This window comes from Manis pentadactyla, chromosome 1 (genome assembly GCF_030020395.1).
Source record: "Manis pentadactyla isolate mManPen7 chromosome 1, mManPen7.hap1, whole genome shotgun sequence".
Taxonomy (NCBI): domain Eukaryota; kingdom Metazoa; phylum Chordata; class Mammalia; order Pholidota; family Manidae; genus Manis; species Manis pentadactyla.
In genome coordinates, this window is record NC_080019.1 from 117,458,953 (window position 1) to 117,482,374 (window position 23,422).

At 48.0% G+C, this 23,422-nt stretch overlaps 1 protein-coding gene across 5 annotated transcripts in view; it reads right to left on the minus strand.

Annotated features, from left to right (window-relative positions):
- Positions 1-2,407: 2,407 nt before the first annotated feature.
- BCL6 (BCL6 transcription repressor) overlaps positions 2,408-23,422 on the minus strand; it is a 47,897-nt gene continuing 26,882 nt past the window's right edge. For 2 of the 5 annotated variants that reach the window (XM_057501023.1, XM_036875318.2), the window contains exons 2-10: positions 14,513-14,551; positions 13,530-13,701; positions 11,722-11,943; positions 9,117-10,088; positions 8,395-8,579; positions 6,802-6,969; positions 5,612-5,742; positions 5,363-5,500; positions 2,408-3,613 (exon numbers count right to left, since the gene is read on the minus strand). In XM_057501023.1, the coding sequence (XP_057357006.1) occupies positions 3,470-3,613; positions 5,363-5,500; positions 5,612-5,742; positions 6,802-6,969; positions 8,395-8,579; positions 9,117-10,088; positions 11,722-11,943; positions 13,530-13,690 (2,121 nt within the window). In that variant the 5' untranslated portion in view covers positions 13,691-13,701; positions 14,513-14,551 and the 3' untranslated portion in view covers positions 2,408-3,469. Of the gene's footprint in view, positions 3,614-5,362; positions 5,501-5,611; positions 5,743-6,801; positions 6,970-8,394; positions 8,580-9,116; positions 10,089-11,721; positions 11,944-13,529; positions 13,702-13,780; positions 13,804-14,512; positions 14,552-15,703; positions 22,853-23,422 lie in introns of those variants that run through there. The other 3 variants (XM_036875320.2, XM_036875319.2, XM_057501026.1) reach the window with 3 other exon arrangements.

The following is a 23,422-nucleotide window of genomic DNA, read 5'->3' on the forward strand; positions in this document are numbered from 1 at the left end:
CTTGGCCCTGGTTCCCACATCCATCCTCAGACAAATCAGTGGTTGGGAGGACAGGTCATGTGTTATGGACCGTGGCTGCCCCAGCTCTGACTCTTCAGCAGGGGCTGAGGCCAAAGTAGTTTCTTTTGGAAAATTCTGTGGACCGGTGCAGCTTGATGTTATTATGGGCCCCTGGCTCGGATGGAACTCTTGGGGCACTGCTGTGATCCTGGAGTTTCTGCAGTGGGTGTGTGGTTTCCGCCCCCGTACCCTGAACTCTGGGTGGTCATGAGAACTGAATGTGATCATGGATACAAAGGTGCTTTAAAATCATAAGCAATCACAAATGCAAGATATTCTTATCACTGTTAAATAAAATTATTACTGAGGGACACAGAGACAATGGAACTTAGTTTCCAAAAGGAGGAGCTCATTTTTCCCAAGGCAGGAAATTGATTGACATTCTACCGACTACCAGTTGTGTGAATTCACACTAGTTGGCCACTTTGTGGCTGTGTGACCTTGGACCTGTGAGTCCCTGCCTCAGAGTCCTCATTTCTAAAAGGGGAACATTTGTGCCTGTTCTGCCTTCCCTCGGGGCTGCCAGCTGCCGTAAGGAGCAGAAGCCTGCTCTCTGATCCTAGCCCTGGGGTGCTGAGTGACAGGAGGCAAGTTTCTTTACCTCACCTATCTCTGTCCTTGGGGTCAATGACAGGTTTGAACTAGGTGATCTTTACTGTCCCATCCCTTCTAGTTCGTAGCTCGGCTCGACGGCAAACACCCAGTCTCTCCAGTCTAACCCCCACCAACCAACCTGGTCCCCAAAAGTCTTTCCCCTAAAATTCTCACAATACAGAGAACATCATGGGCCCCTGTTTCATAAGTTACGTATTTGTGCATTCACATCAAGCTCTCTTTTGTATTAAAAATTCCATATTCCCTTTGCCCTAGCTTCTCTGTTTAGAGATGTTTGCTTTTTACTTATTATTGATCATCAACTGGCTGCAGTTACTCACTCTTTGATCTTCCCTTTTGTTTGAACTTGAACACCACCCACACTGTCCACCCTGGGGCCTCCTAGTCTCTCTATTAAACAGTAATGATACATAAACAAACTCAGAGGCCCTCAGGGAGCAAAAGGAGCCCTGGGGCCAGCCTTCCCCAGGCCTGTGACCTGTCATTCCTGGAGCTGTCTGTTTTGTAAGCTCTTTTGCCAAGTTTCTATGGGAGCAGAGGGATCATTTTCTCCCTTTTCAAAGAGCAGGGTGAATTGAGGCCTCGAGCTGGGAAGTCCTTTAAAGTCACTTTCAAAGGAAACCTGAGCTGAAAGGCCATGCGGCTGGCAGACGGTGTTGGGACTTTCTGAGGTGCTCTCTGGGGCTTCAGGTGGTCAGCTCCCAGAAGCTTCCCAGCACGTGCTCAGAGCCTGCTGCAAAGGTACTGCTGAGGGACACCAGTGTCCACCCTGTGGCCTCAGGGCCCAGGAAGGGCTTGGCTTCACATCCCTGCCGACAGTCACCCACGAACAGGAAGCAGGGAGGTGCAGGCTTCCTATTCTGGGCCAGGGCCAGGACCACACTTGTCCTCACCGTTCTTAGGTCTTGTTAATCAAACTTGATGCTTGGGGTTTTTTGAGGTAAAATAATATTGGGTGCCAAAGCAAGCTAGCATCAACTTATGTCTGAATAATGGAATCATACATGAGTTAGTTAATCCAATCCTCTCATGGACAGGCTGGGAAGGGGACCCAGAGGGGACATAGTTTGTCCAAGTCTCACAGTGGGAGGTGGCTGACTCTCACCATAGGGTCCCTTGCACAAAGAGCACTTCTGCAAGGATAGAGGTTTGCTTGGTTAATAGCCATTCATAAAGTTCCTGATTCTATAGGTGTGTTGTCAACCGCCCAGCAGATACCAACTAGTTCCACACCAGGGTTAAGAAACATGATGGGGCCAGAGCTCCTTCACAGTGACCCCGGTACCCCAGCAGAGAGAGATTATTTAGGAAGTCAGGAGGAAAGATGAGCTTTCTTGATGCAGAGAATGGGTAAATTCTCCAAGGCCTAGAATAGGTAAATTCACACACCTGTTTAAGCAGGGCTAGAACTGAAGTCATTAAAATCTCAGCTTAGAGCTCTGAGGGAAAAAACAATTGGAGGAGGGAATAGCCAGAAATAAAGGTGAGCAGTCCATCCCAAATCCCCCGACCTGAGCTCCTGATGAACAGGGTCTGGAGTCCACAAGCCATCCCGGTGCCCGGAGCCCAAGGTGGCTCACGCTCAGCTAGCAGAGGCCAGCCCCGGCCTCCACCTTTCCGAGCAGCAGCCGCTGCCCTCTGTGAGCCCTCCCCACTAGGTTAAGAGCTGAGGAAACCAGACGCATTCAAGTCCCAATTCCAACATGAGCAAAGACCTCTGGAACAAACAGACTTGACTTTTCAACATTTTATTCTTGTATTTGTACAGCTATATTTTACAACGTGGTAATGCAGTTTAGACACAGCCAAACCCTGTCTCCGGAGTAGTTATACACAAGCACGACGCAGAATGTGATGAGACAAACATTCCCAAAGAGAGCTTAGTTAGTGACGATTCAAATCCCTGTGTCTGCCTACACTTCAAAAAGGGATGGCGCGCTCGTCCATCGCTGAAAACTTCCATGAAAAAAGGCACCGTAGGACACGTTGTACAGGTATATACAAACCAAAAACTAGAACAAAACTACACATTTTTCCTTCGGCAGCTTTTTTTGTTCTTTTTGTTTTTTTTAATACACACTTTGTAAATTGTAAACCTTCACTTGCAAAAAAATACAAATACACTGAGGCATTTTAGACAAAATATTTTCTTACTTATACAGATGCAATACTTAAAATAGTCTCTTAAGTGCTCTTTCTCAATAAAGATTCTCAGATCCGTGTCTGCCTGCAGATACAAAATCGAGCCTTTAACTCAGTTTTATATTTTTAATATATCTTTTTTAGGTTTATATATATTTATTTTATATATATATATATTTATATATTTACAACTCTGCCATATATTCCTTCACCTTTGGTTAAAAAAATTAAAGCCCTCTCTTTGATAACATACTGAAGTCTCTTCTTTTAAAAGAATGCACATTTACATACAAAAGAAACATCTGTTCCCACAAAACATATACATTCCTCATTTTGCAGACTAAGTCAAGTCAGAACTTTTGCATACTCCCCCGCTTGGATACAGAAAATGATTTTGCCTTTTGCTGACATGGTTTGCCTTACACATAGGAGAAGAAGCAATATTATTTCGTAATGTTTTATGGCAGTGGGGGAAGGGGAGCTGCTCTGGCTCCCCGTCCCCACGCCCCTCCCCCGCCCCCGCCCCCGCTATGTTTTGCACTAGTGGATGAAAGAGGCACTACGTCGTGGGATGAACGTTGTAAAGTGTTACAGTATCCTTTGGGTAGATTCTGAGAAGGGACTCGAATGGAAAGCATCAACACTCCATGCTTCAGCAGGCTTTGGGGAGCTCCGGGGGCAGGTCGGTGGCGGACACACGGTATTGCACCTTGGTGTTGGTGATGGCGCCGTGCTTCTGGCGCAAGTGAAGACGCAGCTGACTTTTGTGGCGAAAATGCAGGTTACACTTCTCGCACTGAAGGCAAATCAGAGGCAGACTGTTAGTGGCCATCAACCCAAGGAACGTGTCATTGCTCAAAGACCCAGAAAAGGAGATTCCGCCCTGTGAAGGATCAGGGAAGCTCTTCCCTCTTGAAGGCCAGGTTAAGAACCCATGTTCTGAGGCTTCTGCTAAGGGACAAGTAAGCTTTGTGTAAACGTCTCTCCCTCTTTCCAAAGTGTTGCTCATGCTCTTGCCCACCCAAGGATGTCATTTCTCTCTTGGGGTCTTGGCTTTCCCTTCTAGAAAGGAGTGAGTCAACAGACTCTCAAGATCACTCTTATCTCTGACATTCTGTGCATCTAAATTTCTAGCAAATAATTATAAGAGCAAATACTTCCTGTAATCTTACTATGAGCCAAGCGCTATTTTGACACTAGGGTGAATTTGTTAGCTGAATGCAACAACTCCATGAGGTGGGTACTGTTATCAGGCTCATTGCACAGATAAGGAAAGTAAGGTACTGAAAGGGTAACTAATTTGTCCAAGAACAAAAAGCAAGTAAAAAGATATTCACTCAAGGATTGCTAACCAGGTGAATAAAAGTAACTTCACTGGGCAGGTTGACATTTGTGATATAGGTTAAGCGTTCACTGATGCCTTCTTGTGCCCATCAGAACCTAGAGCGATGCCATAATCTCATCAAAGTTGGCATCGTCTCTAACAGTGGTTTCCATGCTTAAAGCTACTGGACTCTTAAATTAAATGGAAAATTGAAAAGTAAAAGAGGCTGTAGCCACAGTCAAGTCTGGCCCTGAGGGGCTGCGGAACCTCAACGACTGAAAGAGCAGTTTGAGAACCGCTGATCTATAGCAGCCCCATCATTTTATAGAGAAAGAAAACGGTGGTCTCGTGAGAGGGTCAGGGCTTGCCCAAGATCCTAGGAAGGGTTACTATAAAAGTCAGAGTAAGAACCCAGGCAACCCCCTGCCCAGTCAGTATCTTTCCTCTCTGCAGCAGAGATCAGCAGACTATTTCTATAAAGAGCCACTTAGTAAATGTTTTACAATTATAATTTTGCAGTTGTCATGTGAAAGCACCCATAGACAGTATGTAAACAAATATGTGTGTTGTGTCCTAATAAATCTATTTATGGACATTGGAAAGTAAATTTTATATAATTTGCACATGTCATAAAAAGTATTTTTTAAAAATTTTTTAGCCATTTAAAAACGTAAAACCATTCTTATCTCAGAGAATGTCAAAAAAATTAGTCCACAAGCCATAGTCTGCTAAGACCTGGTCTAGAACAATACAATTTAAATGACCCTATTCCCGGTATTGTGCTATGCAGCTAGCCACCTGCTCCTTCTTGAAATTATTTATCTGTTTGTTTTTTAAATATATCATATTCTTGTGGTTCTCCTTCTACTCCTATGGCTTAGCTCAAACACCTTAGATCCTCTTAAGACACCTAGCCCAGTGAAGGGGCATGTTGTAAGGCCTCAGTATTTGTGGAAAACATGATTGACTCCAAAATCTATGTATCCATAGTCCAGACCCCTTTCCTAAGGCCCAAATCAGCTAGTCCAGTACCACTTCTTTAAAGATGAGCAAACTGAGACCCAGCCCAAGGTCAAGTATAGTGCCTTTGATAGTCAGGCCCCAGTCCACATCTTACCACCATTAGTTCTCACAGCACCTTGGAGCAGACAGTTGTGTGCCCCACCCCTCTGCCTCCCTGCCCCTCCCAGGCCAGCCAGTGGCCACAAGAGGCTCCCATACATGGTACGGCTTCTCTCCCGTGTGGATTCGCAGGTGGCTCTTCAGAGTCTGAAGGTGCCGGAAACGGGTGCCGCAGATTTCACAGGGATAGGGCTTCTCACCAGTGTGGATGAGCACGTGGGCACGGAGGTGGGCCACCTGGATGGGAGGGCAAAGGGTGAGAGGCTCTGTCAGGTGGGCCACAGACCCCCACAGCCCCTTCTCAGCATGCAGATGGTGGGGGACCCTTTCCCTACACCTCCTGCTCACTTGCACAAATCTTGCTCCGCAGGTTTCGCATTTGTAGGGCTTCTCTCCAGAGTGAATTCGAGTGTGGGTTTTCAGGTTGGCTGGCCGGTTGAACTGTGCCCCACAGATGTTACAGCGGTAAGGTTTCTCACCTATTTCCGAGAGAAAGGGGAAGGGAAGACCATATTCCGTGGAGGTCTCCACAGTCCCTGGTCCCTGGATCTCAAAGCAAAGTAACCTTCCCAGGGCCACCTCAGCTTCCTTTCCCATCAACTACATCAGAGAGGCTCCAGGGGCCTGCTGGGGTTATACCAGCTCCTCACACACCAGTACACCTTGCTGGGCACCAGGGCCAAGAGGCAGGTGGTGGCAGGGAGGAGTGAAAATGATGGGAGCGGGGCAGCAGGGGAGGAGGTTCTTGGAGCTGGCTCTGTTATGAGGCTTACATGTGGTGCCTGGACATGTCACTGTCCTTCTCTGGGCCTCAGTTTCCCTTCCAGATTCTGAAGGGCAATTTAGGATGACCTGGGAAGACTCTTCTAGCTCTTCGCATGGATCAGACTGATCCAGTAATCAACCCATTCTCCAGAGGGGAGCCAATCAGGCTGCTCTAGTTTCTGTCTTTGAGAACAAACACATTTTTCCCCTCATGGCAACTATAGCTGGATTCATTTGCAAGAGGGGTGGGGCCTGAGTTGGAGTAGATGCTTAGGCAGGGGAAACCAGTAGAAGGGTGGAGAGCCTTCCTTCATGGAAAATTTCTGGGATAATGGATCCATTTAAAATACCAAGAGAGAGTCAACTTTGCACAAGAATCAGGTTATTAGAAGCTACCCAGTAAAGGAATGTGAGTTGATAAGGAATAAGCCCTTAGAGGAAATCAAGAGGCTTTTAGCTGTTTCCTGGCTTTACAAAGACTGAATTGACTTCACTTCTCAGTTTCTAGAACCTTAGTTTCTTCCCTTGTACCTCGGGATTAATACTTCTGACCCCAGCAGAGGGAGAGAAGCAGGACAGCATGCCTCACAAGGAAGACAAAGAAGACAGTGAGCAGACAAGTTGTAAGCAAAGACAGGACAGGGGTAGGCCCGGCCTGCTCCCGGCCTCACTACACAGAGTGCCAAGGCCCCTAACTGCTTTCTCTAGGATCCCTTTCCCATCCTGTCCCGGGGGACCCTGGCAAGCTCGGGTGGGGTGGGGCAGGGCCATACCCGTATGGACGGTCTTGTGGCTGGCGAGGTTGCCCTTGTAGCGGAAGGAGGCCTGGCAGCGGTCACACTTGTAGGGTTTGTCACTGTGGGTCTGCAGCGTGTGCCTCTTGAGTGAGGCCTCCTCAGAGAAGCGGCAGTCACACTCATTGCAGAAGAAGGCCCCATTCTCTGTTGGAGGATGGGAGGGCGACACCAAAGTCAGCACAAGGAAGGGAGGTCGGGCTCCAAGGCCTCTCTCCTCTGTAGCCACCCCCAGTGCCAGGTTGAACCCCCAGCTCCGGCCCATCCAACATTCATGGGAGCCCAGAGCAAATGGCCTTGGGGATTTTATTTTTCTTAGCATTTAGAGTCTCAGTTACAGAGGAGAAAGGATATATTATTTAAATATTAAGGTCCAGAAGGAAAACCCAGACCAACAGGGGAACCACGTGGCCTGCAGCAGCTTGAGGAAGAGCTCAGCAGGCTCTTCTCTCCAGAGCTCTGAGAACTGACTTCTCTTATCAGCTCATAGCTTTATTTACATTCATACACAGAAGCCCTCGGGCAAGACCCTTCACCACTCCAAGTCTATGTCTGTGTGTCTATCTTCAAAATCAGGATAAGTCCCTGTCCTGCCTACCTCACAGGAGCATACTGTATAACACAAAGCATTATAGGAATATAAGATACAAATCAACTTAAATGATACTGAGGTCAGTGAAGGAGGAATTAATGATGAACATAGTCACCCTTGCACTTATCTGGATTTCATGGTTCCCAAACACTTCTGTGAGACTGGAAGACCAGAGATGACGGAAGCAGAAACAGAGGCCCAGAGAAAAGGAACTGGAATGCAGACTGAAGGCAAATGCCAGGGGACAGGAGGGGACAGTCCCTGCTCTCCCAACTATAGGTCCATGACCCTGTGCCAAACCTCTCAGTGTAAAGAACTGTTTTCTTCCTTTTGTTACAACAAATCAAAAAATGACATGTCATGGTGGCTAACTCCTGATTAGGCATAATGGGGACTATCCTACTACAGCCAGAGCTGGGGCAAGTTAGACTTCGGAAAAAATCAGGGATGCCAATCACGGACTATCCAAAATCTTCAATTTAATAAATAAGCTCATCTAATCTAATTCAGCTAACATTAACTGAGCACCTACTCCATGCCAGAGACTCTCCAGGACCTATGGGAGGCAGAGGAGTGCATAAGGTTAGATGCTTCTCCTTATAGAATGTCCAGCCTAGCGGGCTGGACTAACATGACACAGATCAGTACCAACAGTTTGGGTTCAGAGGACTGAGAAGGCTCTGAGGGTTTTAGCCAGCCCCACAGGCTGCCTTTGCTGGAATGAAGCTGGGAAGGCTGTTTGGTCATTCTCTGTTACTCTAGATTAACTCTAACGCTGTACACCTGCTTTGGTCAGCCTGGTTCCCTATTTGGTCAAGAGTGGGGCAATCAGCCAGTGACCGTAAGTGCCAACGGGCTTGTAATAGGAGTTTCTCCCAATCAGTGGCAACAGCCTGAACAAAATGGAAACACAGACCCCGTAGAGCCAAGGCAGAGCCCTTCCTTCTCCCTGGCAAAGGGAGGGAGGGAAAGGGACTCACCACAGCTGGAATCCGAGTACTCAGACTGGGTCTCGCCCATCTCCTCGGGGAACGCGGGACCCGTGGTGTGCAGACACATCTCTGCATGCTGGGGGGACTGAGAGCCACAGGACGTGCACTTGGGGGGGTGTAGGTAGAGTGGCGAGTGGCTCTCACTGCTGCTTCGTGGGGAGCCTGTCAGGGACCTGCGGGCAGGAGGAGAGAGGGCCTCAGCAGCTGGAGCAGGGTGAAGCACTCCACGTGGCCCCAGGGCAGCCCCTGCACCCTGTGCTCAGCTGTCTGCTCTGGATCTGGGACTGCAGGAATCCTCAAGTCTACCTTTAAACAGCACATTCATAGAGATCACTGATGGGGGCCACAGTGAGCCAAAACCCTGCTCCTGGGCCTAGTTTCTTCCACTCAGTACTGCAGGCTACAGCCTGGCTCAGTCCAGGTCAAGTATGAAGATTGCCCAGCCATACCGAGACCATAGGAGCTGCCTTTGGGGTTCAAGGAGAGCTCTACTACCACAGATGGGAATTATCTCCCATGCTATGAAAAAATATACTGAAGCTTAATATACTTCCTTACTTTGGCTAAATCAAATGGGCACTTATTCCACACCTCTAATATGGTGAGCATTTCAGGCAAGAAAAGAATAGAGCCCCTGCATCCATCCCAAGAGGTGACCCTGCACCCTGCCCAGGAAACCAACCCCAGACCTGGCCTGCCTCTCACAGCACCTGTTGACAATGTTATTGAGCCGGCTGGCCTGTGGGATGGTGGAGTCCTCCCCGCTGACACTGAGTTTGGTTGGGGACTGGAGGTCAAGGTTCTCAGGCTCCATGGGAGGCTGGCAGGCTGGTGGGGCAGTGTAAGCTCGAGGGGAGAGGCGGCCCAGCTCAGCCTGCTCAGGCCCCTCTGGTTTGGCATTCTGATTGAGGCTGTTGAGCACGATGAACTTGTATTTCTTCCAGTTGCAGGCTTTGGGGTCAGTGGGACTCTTGGCTGCAGGTGAGCCAGAGGTCTGCAGGATGCATGCATTCTTGCTGCTACAGGATTCTGTGGGCGAGTTGGGCTGGCAGTCGGACTTCTGGGGGCTCTGTGGACTAACCAGACCCTTCCGGTTCAGGGGTGCATTGGGGGGCTCGAAATGCAGGGCAATCTCATCCTCTGAGGAGGGCCTCTCTTCCTCCTTGCCGGCCTTGTCACAGGGGAAGTATGGGGCATTCCGGGCTGAGGGGGCTGCAGGCTTGGGGCCGTCAGCCACACTGTAGTGCATGTCACTCCGTGTCTCTTCTGGGGCTGCCTCCTTGGGTGAGTAGATGTTGCTGTGGCAGACGCTGGGGGAGATCTCTATGGCTGGCCGGCTGTACTCACCAGGGACTGGCCTGGCACTGTCGCAGGGAAGGGCCCGCTCCTTGGGGAAGGGGTTGGCCACAGGCATCCGGGCATCCCGCAGCTCCTCATCAGAGAAGAAGAAGCTGCTGACGGGGAGGTGGCTATACACAGGGTAAGAGGCTGGCGGCGTAGAAAGGCCACTGTACAGGCTGGGAGCAAAGGCTCTGCTCTCACACCCAGTGACGTTCCTTAGTGGCAGGTTGCTCTCCACCACCTCCCGACCCCGGTACGCCATGATGTCTTGGGGCATCAGCATCCGGCTGTTCAGGAACTCTTCCCGGGGTGGCTTGATGGCAGGAACCATCTCTGCTTCACTGTGGGGAAAAAAAGACATCGGCCTCCAGATCAGAACTCTTAGATGACTTTCCAAGTGACACTGGTGTATATAACCACATTTGTGCTTGGTTCAGGAAGATGTAAGGGATGTGGCTCTGGAGCAGGGAAATACTTGCAGTTACAGGGCTTTTACGTTGAAGCCTAGCAATCTAGCCCACAGATGGGGAAACTAGGCTCAGAGAAGGGAAGTAAGTTATCCACACAAGCTGTGTGTGCTTAGATATGATTTTGTGTGTTTCTGTCACATATGTATGTATGTGTGTGAACCTGTAATTCTTCACAGGTTATAGAATATAAAAGTTTCAGAGCCCTTTTCTCATTTCATCCATGTAAAATCCTGCAAGGAAGAAAGGTGTCTTTGTCTCCATTTTGCACATGGAAACTTGAGGTTCATGGGGGGAAGAATTTATATGATGCTGGTGCCACACATCCACAGGGTCATAGACAATCTGATACCCTGTCGCCCAATATGCTGCCTGGGTTTGCAGGGAAGTTCACCTGGGAGAACAGGCAGCATATGCCAGAGCAGGAAGCTCTGATGATGAAGTAGCCAGACTTGGGTTCCAGTCCCAGCTGTGCCACTTAGCAGCTGTGTGACTGGAGCAAGTGATCTGCTCCAAGCACAAGGCCTAATCCAGACAAAGTACTTGCCAGTGACAGTGATGATGATCTTGCCACCATTATCACTCACAGGAGAAAAAGAGCTCTAGTTGCATATACTTGAAGGGACATTATGTGGGTGAAAAAGAGGCCAGCTCAACATGATCATAGTTAACAGAGCTAGAACCAGTGAGGGAAGGAGGGAGCCAGATTTCAACTCGCCATAAAGAGGAGCTTTCTAACTGTGCAAGGCAGGCTGTGTGGCTCTGGGAACACTGAGTTCCTCACTCCTGGAGGTGTTGAGAGAGAGGCTGGAAACCCTTCTGGGTGAGTGAGAAGGGATGCAATCACCCTCGAGCAGCTGAATCAAATGGCTCTAAAGAATTCACATTCTGAGTCTGTTCCACTTAGCAAAGCTCTTCTCTTCTTTGGTTCTCAGGTTCCTTATCTCTAAATGATGGTCAGGTCTTATCAGCCCTCAGGTAGGGGATTGGACCCAGTGAATTGGTTTTATTTAATAAATGTTGTCCCGAGGAAGAGCAGCGCAACATAAAAGATGAGTAAATCAGCCCACAGTCTGGTGGGGGAAGTGGGGCATAATCAATGTAAATTGGCATAATCGAAGTTGAAAGGAGAAATCAAACATATACACAAAACAGTTAAAATGGAAGGTCTAAAGGGCAGGCCAGAGGCTCAGGACACAGAGGAAGCACTGAGGGAGGAAGAGTGGCGATCGTAATCTCTATGGAGGGCGATGCTGGCATCCAAGCTTGGCCTTGCAGGATGGGTGGGAGGAAAGGGCACATCAAGCGATAGTGGGCAGGAATGCATAGGGTATATCTGGACGGCAATAAGTCTTCCTGAAGCACAAGAGTTAGGCAGAAAGGTGCAAAAATAGTGGAAATGTAGGCTGTGACATATCATAGAGGATAATTTTTTTCCGTATGCATGCTTTATCAAGGGTTTCGGATTCCTTCCATCTCCAAGGCTCTAGTCTAGGTGGCAGCTCACCTAGCCTTGATAAACTTCCGGCAAGTGTCCACAACATGCTCCATCTGCAGGTACATAGCCGTGGCCATCACCGCCATGATGTTGCCCTCCCTCAGATTAAGCCGAGATGTGTACATGAAGTCCAAGAGGATGCAGAATCCCTCAGGGTTGATCTCAGGATCCAGATTAATCACACTAAGATTGCATTTCAACTGGTCTGTGAAGATGCTGTAGAACAGGCCACTATAAAACAAACAAATGACTCACTATAACAGACATACAGAATCTGTGATCAATTACAGTCAGTGTTGATGCTCAGCCCCTCTCCCCTGGGCCTAGCTCCAGAACTTCCGTGGCAAATAATGAGAGCTGCCATTTATGGAGAGCTTTCTAAAAGCCCAAGAGTCATTAAGCACTTTACATACATTATCCTGTGTTCCTCTCAACCTTGCAAAGCAGATACTATCATTCTCCCCTTTATAACTGGAGGTACCTAAGATCAGAGATGCTAAATGATTTTTCTCAACGTCACAAAACCTGTTGTCCCTTTAGTCTTAACTGCTTGGATTGTCAGAGTTAAATTTAGCACTCATTTGCAGTAACTATTTTTAGTCTGTATCTTTGGGAGAAACTTTTCCTTTGTTGTTTCATCATGTTATCCTTATTTTAAAAATCCTATTTTTTTTTTTTTTTAGAAGCAGGTTGGGTATTGGTAACAAATAAATAAAATAATGCCTACATCTACAGCCTACTACTTTTCTAAAGGTCCATAGACTGTCCTAAGGTCAACACTCCTAGAAGATGCAAGTCAAACCTCAGGCCATGCCTGCAGGTACCATGTTGTCAGGTGGAGGAAGGAGTACTCAACTGTAAGTCGGAATTCTGGGCTGTCATCCTGATCCTTCTCTTTCTCAGTAGGTTGCCAGAAGTGAGCCAGACTTCAATAGGTAAGTAGCTATGCAACCTTGGGTAAGATAATTAACTTCTCTGTGCCTTGGTTTCCTTATCTGCGAAGTAGGAACAATACCGTCTACCTTGTAAGGTTGTGGCAAGATTGAAAATGTAAAAGGTACTGAATAATGCCTGGCACACAGTAGCATTCAGTTAGCATTATTTACTCTTTGTGTATGTCTATAACCTCTGTTCTTGCCACTGTTAAACCACAGGTGCTTATTGTTAAGTGCTGAGTAAGTTCTCTACTAGCAATAGAGCTCCCTAACTCTACATCAGTTCATTTATCTGTCTTCATTTTATCATCTATAAAATGGAGGTAAGGGTACCATCCATAACACAGGCTACTGTGAAGACCTGGGGAAATGATGTAATATAAAATTGCTCTGAAAACTTGTAATACTTGACAAATAGGAAGAATTAGCTAGCTCTCTCTAACTTACATACACCCAAAGAAATAGAGTCACAGTATCTATAATACAATATTTATATTATATTTATAATAAATACAGTTAGAGAATAAAGGAGCAAAGCCTTCCAAATTAACTTGCTTAAATGGTTTTAAAACTTTCTTTCACTTGCCCTTTTTTCACTGGTTAATTGAAGTTATTCTGTATGTTTACTCCAAACATATCCTTTCTTGAGACAGTACTATGATTTCTTCTCCCTCTTCCCACCAAACAGAAATTCTTTCTTTTCTAGAAGCGTATTCACTCCTTTGCTTCCTGGGAACCTACTCAGCCAGACCATGTACCGGTGATCTGCATTCAGCTGAGACGTGATACCAAACACAGCCAAAGGCCCACACGTTCCGCCTCGCTGGCTGCCGGCACCCTCTCTCCTCTCGTTCACCAGCCTTTCCCCTCCACACCCCTCACCTGCAGGCCATGAGGACCGTCTTATGGGCTCGAAACTGCTCACGGCTCACTACTATGACAACATCAGTCAAGATGTCACGGCTCCGGAGGCGATTAAGGTTGAGAAGAACGTCACTGGCATGGCGGGTGAACTGGATACAGCTGTCAGCTGGTGAGGCCATTTTGTCTTCACCTGGAAAAAAAAAAGGGGATCAGTTCTCCAGAACCTCTTTCCTCTTAACAGGTGGGTGACAGCAGGGGACTCAGCCTGCTAATGTTTGGAGTACAAACTGAGGCCTCTTGGTTTGGTCTTGGAACAATTCATGGCCCATCTCTGGGCGTTACTCTTCACTTCTGTAAAATGGGGAGGATAATCTTTACCTAATAAGTCAGAATGGGAAGCTCTTTAGGGGAAAGTAGAAGGGAAAAAAATCAATATTTGTAGAACGTTTTTCACACATACCAAATACTCTGCCATGCATTGAGTGGCAGTGAATGTACAGGGGATGGAAACCATGTTTTGGAGATCAGCATGCTAGCTTTCCCTTTTGCTAGCTGTGTGACTTGCAGGAGGCAGTTTACTGTTTTGGGGCTTTGGTTTCTACATGGCTGTAAAATTAGAGATCTGTGCCTGGTCCACAGAAGTTCCTCAAAAATTGCAACTATTCTCAGCAGTATCCCATTTCATTATCCCAGCCACATCTGCTTCTCTTCTGTTAAACTTTAGAATTGTCTGAATCTAAACCAAGGACCCAGCACAGTGCTAGACCATAGTAGGTGGCTAAATTAATTTGATTAAGAAATGAGTGAGAGAATGAATACTCATACAACAGGTCAGACAGTCTAACACAGGGGTAAAGGACAGAGGGCTGGGAGTGATGCAGAGGGCATCAGCCTTTATCTCATCTAATGAAAAGGGCAAAGTTCACAGAAACACATGCAGTGGCAAAGTCAAAAGACAGTTTGTCCACAACATTTTAAGGCATACGATTCATTTTACTTACCCAATGCCTTGATTCACAGTTCAAAATTTTGCTCAAAACCTGCATGGAACAGGAAAAAAGCAAAGAGAAATTGATTTAATGAATGTAAGCTTGGCCACTATAGTCTTATTTTAGGACACACGTATTTAGTTTAACTCTGATAGCTATAGCTTGCCAGCTGGTGTGGTTTTACCACAAGTTAGCATTTTTCCAGCTCTGCTCTTACAGAAACAAAAGTACCCAAAGCTATGTGATAATAATGTTTTTACCCTCAGTACTGGGAATACAATTGCATACATTAATTGCATCTACATCTACATCTACACATATAGTTCAAAGTAAAAAATGTATACTACTCAAAGACCACTTGAGTTTATGGGAGAGAAAAGTATAAAAGAAGTGGTTCTTTCAATATTAATGAGAATGATCCTTCAGGAGCCTAAAAATTCTGGAAGAATTTCAAAAGCTACTAAAATAGTATTGTTCAAGTAAGTCTTAGAATGATTCCACAAGGCTGTCAGTGTATCTTTATCCCTATTTCACTGGTGACGAAACTGAAACTCAGGGGTTCAAGTGGTTTTTTCAGGCAGGTGGGAGTTCCTGACTCTGAAACACTTAAGACTGAATGCAGATTCTCAAAGAATCTGTTGCAGAATACAACCCGACATGGTGTCTCTATGCTTTCCTTGGGAATCTTTGCCTTCCTTTGCAGTTTTCTCTCCCTTCCTTCCTGGGTCTTAAGACCAGAGCTCTACAAACTTCCAAGCTTGTGCTTCCCTCTGCTGGTGAAACATTTTAATTGTGTGTTTAATTGGCCAGGGAGCCCTCGCGAAATAAGTATGTGCCCTCTCCAAATTGGTTTCTCTAAAAGAAAATAATTAAAAGCATAGGTGTAAGAACCTCATGACTGCACGAGGGCTGCAAAACAAAACAATATTTGAACCTTCTGTCCTTTCCGCTTTTTTAAAAAAGCATAGCCTTTAAGAGCTATTTTCCCAGTAAAGGGGCCCGAGGCCAGGGAGGTCATGTTGGGCCACGTAGATGGTTACTGACCCGGCCCTAGGTCTTTTGGCTCAAATTCCTGTCCCCTTTCCAAATCAGCCTACGTGCTGTAGAACATGCAAGACAGCACCCTAATGTGGGTGAATCTCATCTTTAAGTTCCTTCCCCCACACAAACACTTTGCCCCCATTCCAGGCTGCTGAGTCTTACCAAATGAGCACTCTAAAATGAGAGGTTTCCTTCTGTCTGTAACCAAACACTCTGACATTTCTCTGTGGTCCCAAGTGCCAGTCACTCATTCTCATCAGCTTCAAGGTTAGTGTGTGCATGTGAGTGAGTGGGGATGAGTGGTGGGGGGTGGGGAGAAGAAATGGGGGAAGGGAGAGGACAGAAAAAGATGAAAGGCCCTATTTCTTCCTTTCCCCATCCTAATTCAAGATGGGCAAAGAGAGATACACTAAATTGGTTCTAACCAAAGCTCAATGGCTGTCTCCTTGAAAAAGAATGCTGAAACCACATGAGAGGTTTATTTATAAACCTTCTCTTCCCCTATGAAAGAGATCTCTAAACACTTCTGGAATACCTAAGGCTCTCCTTTAACAAGCTTCAACCACCAGCTCGGTTGTGGATTTCTAGTCAGAGATTTTTAGTACCACAAGAAGCTCAGATCTGCCATGTCACCTTGAAAAATGGGCAATGACTCACTCTACATGCAGATTGAAACAAAACAGTTCTCCTGGGTCCACTGTCACCAGGCCCTGCACTGGGTACTTTTCACCCTAAACCTCTGCCTGGCTTGGCCAAAATAAATGCATATACATAAGGCACCCTTCCTGTTAAGTCCACTCCTTCCTATGGAAGCTCTACCTTAGAATGCCCCACAATTAGTGACCCACAATTAGTGAGTGCATGAAGTATGAGGGTGGGGGTATGTGGGACACAATGCCTCCCTTTGGATGCTGCAGAGTAAATTGACCACTAGCATTTGGTTTGTTTTTACAAACCACTCAGCTCTTTCCCATCTATTATTTTATCCGATCCTTGTTACAGCCCTGATTTACTGGGGAGGGCACTGAGGCTCCAGGGTATAGGCCTTGCCCGAGATCTCAAAACTAATCCCCAGCAAAATCCCGGATAAATTCGGTCTGTCATCTTCAAGCACCCCACCAATGCCACATACACAAATCATTCCACAAAAACCACCACCAAGAGAGCAGAGCTGTCCAGGAGAAGCTGACAGGTGCAAGGGTCCCGACTTGGACTCCCTGACCCCCAACACTGCCCCAGCCAAAGTGACCACCAAGTGAGAGTCAGTCATTGTTTTTCCACCCCACACTCTGTCTCTCCTTCCGGGCGTCCCCTGTGGATTTTCAATTAGGCACCTCGAGAAGACAAATCTTTTAAAGGAGTTGGAGAAGAAAAAAAAAGAGGGACTCGGTCAAAAAAAGGCAAAGAGGACAACAGAAAGGAGGGGAAGGGGGATGAGGGAGGAGCTGAGAGAAGAGCTAGAGGCGAGGTTAACAGCAAGAGAGCAAGCCAATAGGAAAGCCCCCATTCTTTTCCTGCCTTTTTCACTCGGGAGGACACTAGGCACCCCCTTCTCCGCAGCCCGCGTGCGCGCACACACACGCACACGCACAAACCTGAGCCCTGCGCGTCGCCGCGAGCCCGCGCAGATTCGCCCACCCCCACGTTACCGTACCTGTCTGCCAGGGACCGCGCAGCCCAGGCGCTCTGTGGGCACCGCTGCCCATCCGCCTCCAAGCCCCCGCAGGTACGTTGGAGGCCCGACGCTACTACGACCGTGGCAGGCCTTAATTTGGTTACACTCAAATAAAACGTTTTGTGCACCTCGGTAGCCAACATTGTATGCGTCTTTTTTTTCCTGTTACGCCGTCAAGGCAGGGGCAGTGAGGGGAATGGCACAGCCCTCTCATTCCCGGAACATAGTCGATCTAAGCTCAGCGGATTTCACAGAACAGTGCCTATCGCCGGCTCCAAGGAGAAGTAACTTTCCAGGAAGCTGCCGGCCCCCGACAGCGGCCAGGATCGCAGCCTACGTCGCGCGAGCCGCCGGGGATTCACCGGGGAGGGGGGCCGCCGGGGAAGGTTTGCCGGGGTGGGGTGGGGTGGGGAATAAGCAACACTTTCCCCTAAATCCCTCGTCCGCGCCCGGCCCAGGACTCTGAGTTCACCTAGCCCAACCCTTCCTCCGTAACACTTTTATCAATGGGGAAAGTCAGACCAGCAGAGCCGGTCTACAGCCCAGGAATTCGGGTCTAATCCGAAGCTCATTTTATGACTGCACATCGCCCAGTTCCCGCGTTTGTTTCCCTAGTGCGTCGTGTCCCTCGTTCTTTCTTTTTCACTTTTTCTGCTTGCCTCCTCCCCTTTTTAAGGGAGTTAGGTGAGGCGTCAGAAAACATGGAGACTCTCTATGGCTGAGGGTCTCCCTCCAGAGTGCTCCAGCCAATTTGGAGGAAAACCAAACCAAAAGTCCCTTCCGCCTACGTTGGCAAGAAAGGGAACCCAGCTCGTCTCTGTTTCCGCCCAAAGTCTTTCGAATAGGTGCTGCCAGGCCAAACCTGGCCAGGTTTAGGGATTTCCGAATCGGATTTCTCCGAAACCGTAGAGACACAGGATTCAGCAGAGGCACGAACGCCGACCCCAGCGAGCGCCGCGGCACGCTCCAAGTTTGCCTAGATTTCTGGAGGCCTTCCTGGGAATTACCACCCTGGGCGCCATCTCCTAATTAGTCTCATTAGCTGGCCCCGAGAGGCGTTTTCAGGGGCCGGGGGGTGGAGTGCGAAAGTCGCAGCCTCTAAGGCTGCTGTCTTGCCCTAAAACAGGTGGGCGGTGTCACGCTGCGCCGTGCATCCTGTCAGCGGCGGAGGTAGGGTCAGGATCCGTCGGTAAAGACTGGGCCTCTTCGGCCTCATAAAAATCCTTCTTTGATGCTTTCCATTCCCTTCGCCTGGGGGAGTAAATGTGAAAGCAAAGGCTGAAATTTAATATGGGATGGGGTGAGAATCTAGGAAGGGAAGTTACAAATTAAGTAAATGCGTTTATTGGAAATTAGGAGTCCGCTGGTTCCGGGAGCTCAAACCTAATGGTGTTTTACCGCAGCCTAACACTAGAGAGCGCTCTCCATCAAGGCTTGAAACCAACATGGTCGCTCCGCCCCTCCTTCCCATTGACCTACTTTAGACTCCGTCTACAGATTGGGAGAATGACTTCCTCCCTTCCCCCCACCGCATCTCTATCCCGGCCGGCCTTTGGGTCATTGGTAATCTAATAACTCTAATAAGTCGCTGAGAAACTCAAAGGGGAATTTGGAAGTGCAAAGCACTGTTTAAGGGCAGGGAAGAGGAATTTTAATGAGGCTGGAGCTGCTGTAGTGAAACCCACATCAGGGCTCCTGCACGAGAGCTCACTTTCTGCGCTGCGTCTCAGCTAACAAGCCGCGCCGGTCCGCTCAGCTAACTATCCACAGTGGTCCGCGCTAGAGAGTGGGGTCAAACAGCGGAGTTGTTGATTTTCTAGGCGGGGGAGGGGGAACACTCTTCGCGCTCTTAGTTGTGTTGGGGGAGGAGGAAAGTGGGGAGACAACGTAGATGAAAGCAAATTTGATAATGCGGTAGCCTAGGCAGTCGCTTCGGGTGACCGGAATGTTCGGGGACGTAGTGTCCTGACTTTCATTTCTATCACCTTTCCTGCCAACAGTGAGCTTGCAAGTCTGCAAGCTTCTAGGAAATGCAATAAAATAGAGGGATGTGTTGTATCATCAAAATCTGAAGACAAGCTGCAGAAAGGACGCTCCCGGTGCGCCCGGCTCGCGCCAGCCTTCCAGAAAGGGCCAGCAGACAACGCCAGCAAACCAAGTCCGGGAGCAAAGTTATCTCCTACATCCTGGCTGGACCGGGCTCGACCCTTGCAAAAGTCTGGTAGAGGAGGGCAGCGGCATGATGTCCCCAAGCAAACAATGCCTTTAAAAATCCGATCGGAACGGAAGTCAGCCAAGGTCTTTATTCACGTTATTGAAGATAGAAGGCACTAACTGTCCTTGGAAAGCGATGACTCAAACATGACCGCTCTTCAAACACATCTGCATATTCGTTTCCAACCTGAACAGAGGCGCGTTTCTCCGACGCGGCCTCGACCAGCAGTGGGGGTGACTGAACTCGATTCCCGCGGACCAAGGCGGTGGAGACAACGGCGTCTCCCTCGGGGACGCACGCCGGCGGTCGCTAGAGGCCGCCAGCACGCGGACGCGCGTTTGCCATCTTAAGTTTTGAGCTCCGAGAAATAAAACTTTGATTAAGAAGCTGTTGTGGCACAAATTCTACCAGGATTACATTCTGCCTGTCCGTAGGAATCCCCACGCCCCGCCCCTCGCTCTCCATCCCCAAGTGTTTTTTCGCCAAGCCACTAAGCAAGGTTTGGGAGAAAGGGGGAGAAGAGTACTTTTAGAATCCAAATGTGAACGTCGGGCCAAGTGAGGTGCACTTCTGCAGCTCTAGGGACTTGGCCTTAATGACCCCCTAATACATGCACACACACCCAAGATCTGAAACCCCTCAACACTACAGTAGGCTTTTCGTGTCTGTTAACTAACATCATAGGCCATATTTTCTAAATAAATTCCTCCAAGACAACTAGGGAATCGTTCCAACTACGGTGAACTAAGAGGTTAAAAATCATAGCTCTCTCTGACCGCTGCTCCTTTTTCTTCGATGCCTCAAAGGAGCGGAGATAAATTCACCTTTACCTTTAAGTCACTGACCTGGAATTCAGAAGCTTAAAATCTGGTCCCGGTTAGGTAACTTTTCACTATTAACAGGCCTCTTCTTCAGGCCAGTTTCACCTGTAAAGAGTTGTGATGTCCCAGAGTCCCCACGGCATCTGTCCACACCGACATCCCCCGGAGAGAGGCCAGAGCGACAGGGAATAGTGTGTTCAAAACGGTGTATTTTGTCTTAGTGGAGGCAGATGCCCATGGCTGAGCGACCCTGGATGGGGCAAGGATCCAGGAAGTTTTCTAATTTTCATCATCTTACCAAAACTTCGGAGGTCGGATATCATCCAAATTGAAGGGTGCTCCCACCCCCTCTGTCAGTACTAGCACCTGGTAGGGATAATTGGGAACGGACCCTAGGGTGACGCGGTCCTTCTACCTTCCAAGTCGGGGAACTCAGTCACGACCTACCACTAGGTGGCAGACCCAGTCCGTTCGAAAAATCACTGCGTGGCCACAGCCCTCCACGCCCGAGTGCCCTCCACTTTTTTTTTTTTTTTTTTTTTTTAGCGTGGTGGGATCTGTTTAGAGGGATTGCCTCCGTAGGCAATGCGAGGAAACATTTACTTTTTTGGATCTAAGTCTGTTCTTCCTGTTGCTCACACCTCTAGCAACCACAACGCGGTACCTGGAGCTGCGTTCATATATTATACGTTGATTTTTCCAGCCCAAAGGCTGAATGTCTTGGGAAGGGAAAGAAAAGGTGCACTTATCTCCAAAAAGCAGAATGGCACTCGACGGTATTAGCAGAGCTTCCTGCCAAACACTGGTCAATCAGCATAGAAAATCGTGAATTAACTCCTGATCCCCACGGAGAAAAGGGGCCCTGAGGGCCGTAGGGTTCCACCCAGGCTCACAGCGCTTGACAAAGCCGGGGGTGGAGGCGGGAAGACGAGCATGGTCTTTTGGTGGGGCTGCTAGTCTCGGACTGGAAGGTGGGGAGGGTTTAGTGGAGCCTTTCCTGGTTTGCAGTGGGACGAAGAGGAACCGGTCAGCTTTACAGCAACACAGCAGCCTCGCTAGGATAACTGCGGCGGCAACTGCGGCGGCGTTCCCACTTGTTGCGCAGGGCAGGAAACCTGCACGCGCCACACTATTTTGACTCCCAGAGGGCTCCAAATCCGGTTCAGACCATCCTACCACTGCCCCACGCCATCCACAAATCTTCCTCCTTATCTTCCTACCCCTCCACCCCCCCAACCCCCGCAAACATCACCATCACCGCCAACAAAACTACAGGACTTCCACTCACTGGTTTTTTTTTTACACCCAAATACGCCTCTTTATCTCAATGTCAGACAAGTAGCAGAATTCAAATGCCCTGAGAAGTCAAGTCCATGCGGACAGAGGGGCTACCCCCACCTGTAGAACGCCTACTTGAAGGCAACTAGGCAACCCTCCCCGCATAGCACACACAGACACCCTACTTTGCTTATATTATCATGACACCATCTTAGCTGGAAAGCGATTTTTTTCCCTCTCCATTTGAAAAATTGACTGCAAAGTCCTTTCGTTAAAGCTGCTTTTATCTCGCCTTCCTAAAGGGGGAAAAAATCCTCATAAAGTCATTTCACAGTATTTTTCAAATATTTGACTTCTGCAAATAGAGTTTCACCCACCGAGGGGTGGCACTACTGCACCACGTCCTTTGAATCTTGTAAGTTTTTCATAATAAAGTGGGTAGTGAGTGTGGCTACCCGGTAGGGTAGAGAGGGAAGGAAGGATTTTGACATCTAGTCATGGCTACCATTTACTCAACCAATAACTGGAACTCTTCAAGGCTCGGCAAACAACAGCCTAAGAGTTTAGAGTCCCATCGTCGTCTACCAACCAGAATAAATTGGAGAGTCTTTTCTAGAAAGAATGGGGTAAAACACTTAAAACTGAGCACAGAGGAAAATGTCAATTGGAGCATTCCTTCTTCCAGCTGCCTTCTTGTTCAAGTTGCCAGTTTTTACAACCAGCTTCTAGCCTTACTGTCACTCTCAACAGACCCTTAAAATCAGCCTGTGCTTGGGCCAGTACTGAAAAGTCTTCCAAATAGGATATTGGAAACTTCTTCTTGTAAATGGGGGGAGGGAAGAATATTTCCCATCTACAGGTTTCTATTTGGCCCGAAGACTCAACTACAGTCATTTTAGCAAGGGAATGCCCATCTCCTGGGGCTCTTTCCATTTCCTCCTCCCCCAGAGATAAACATCTTTTCTCCTTAAAAAAAAAGTATATATTTTAAAGCAAGAATGTGATTTCACCTTGTTCTTTTGAGCTCATGTTTGCTACCTCCAGGAATAGCGTGTGGACTAGGGCCAGATGAACTTCAACTTGGGCTGCAGATTTACGAGGTTCTGTTCCAGTGCCAAAGGCTCGGTAGTAAATAGTGAGCAAAATAGATACCTGTCTCCTGACAGATCTTGCCGGCCTACCTCTTATTTTTTAAGTTATTTATTAAAACCACACACACCTTGCAAACAAAAAGGGAAACTGGCAGTCTCTGTAGAGGAAGCCGGCGGCATCGCGGAGCCACAAACTGTATTTCTAAACAGCTCTTTCCCTGGTTCTCTCTCTCCTGCCCCACTTTTTTTTTTTCCCAAACAGTAAAAAAGGCATCTATTGATACTTTGCTTTAAAGAAAAAAAAAAGGTTGGGCGGGCGGGGTGGTGGGATAAAGCGTTACAAGATCGTCCTTCTGAAATACATGAACTGATTTTTTAAAAATCCGTAAAACATTAAGTCAGCTTTCTGGGGTGGGGGAGGGATGACCACCTCACTGAGTCGGTCAGGGACCCCGTAACAGTTCTGGACTTTCAGCACCCTGTTTGGGGTCATTCCCTCTGCTAAGTTGTCAGGCCCCCCAGCACCAAACCCTAACCATTTGGATAAGGGGCACAACACAAAAGGGGGCTTTTCATTCTTTTTTTAATCTGTTGGGTTGTGTTCTTGTTTTCCATGGGGGAGCTTAAAACTCACTGCAATACTAGTTCCATTTTTCGCTGGAGTTCCAATAACACTGCATTATAAAGACAACGCAATCCACAAATCTCAAGACATTTACCACGGTCACTACATCCCGCAACGGGGTGGCCCTTCGCTCCCGCTGACCCCGAGCGCAGCCCATTTCCGAGGCTCCAGCTCCA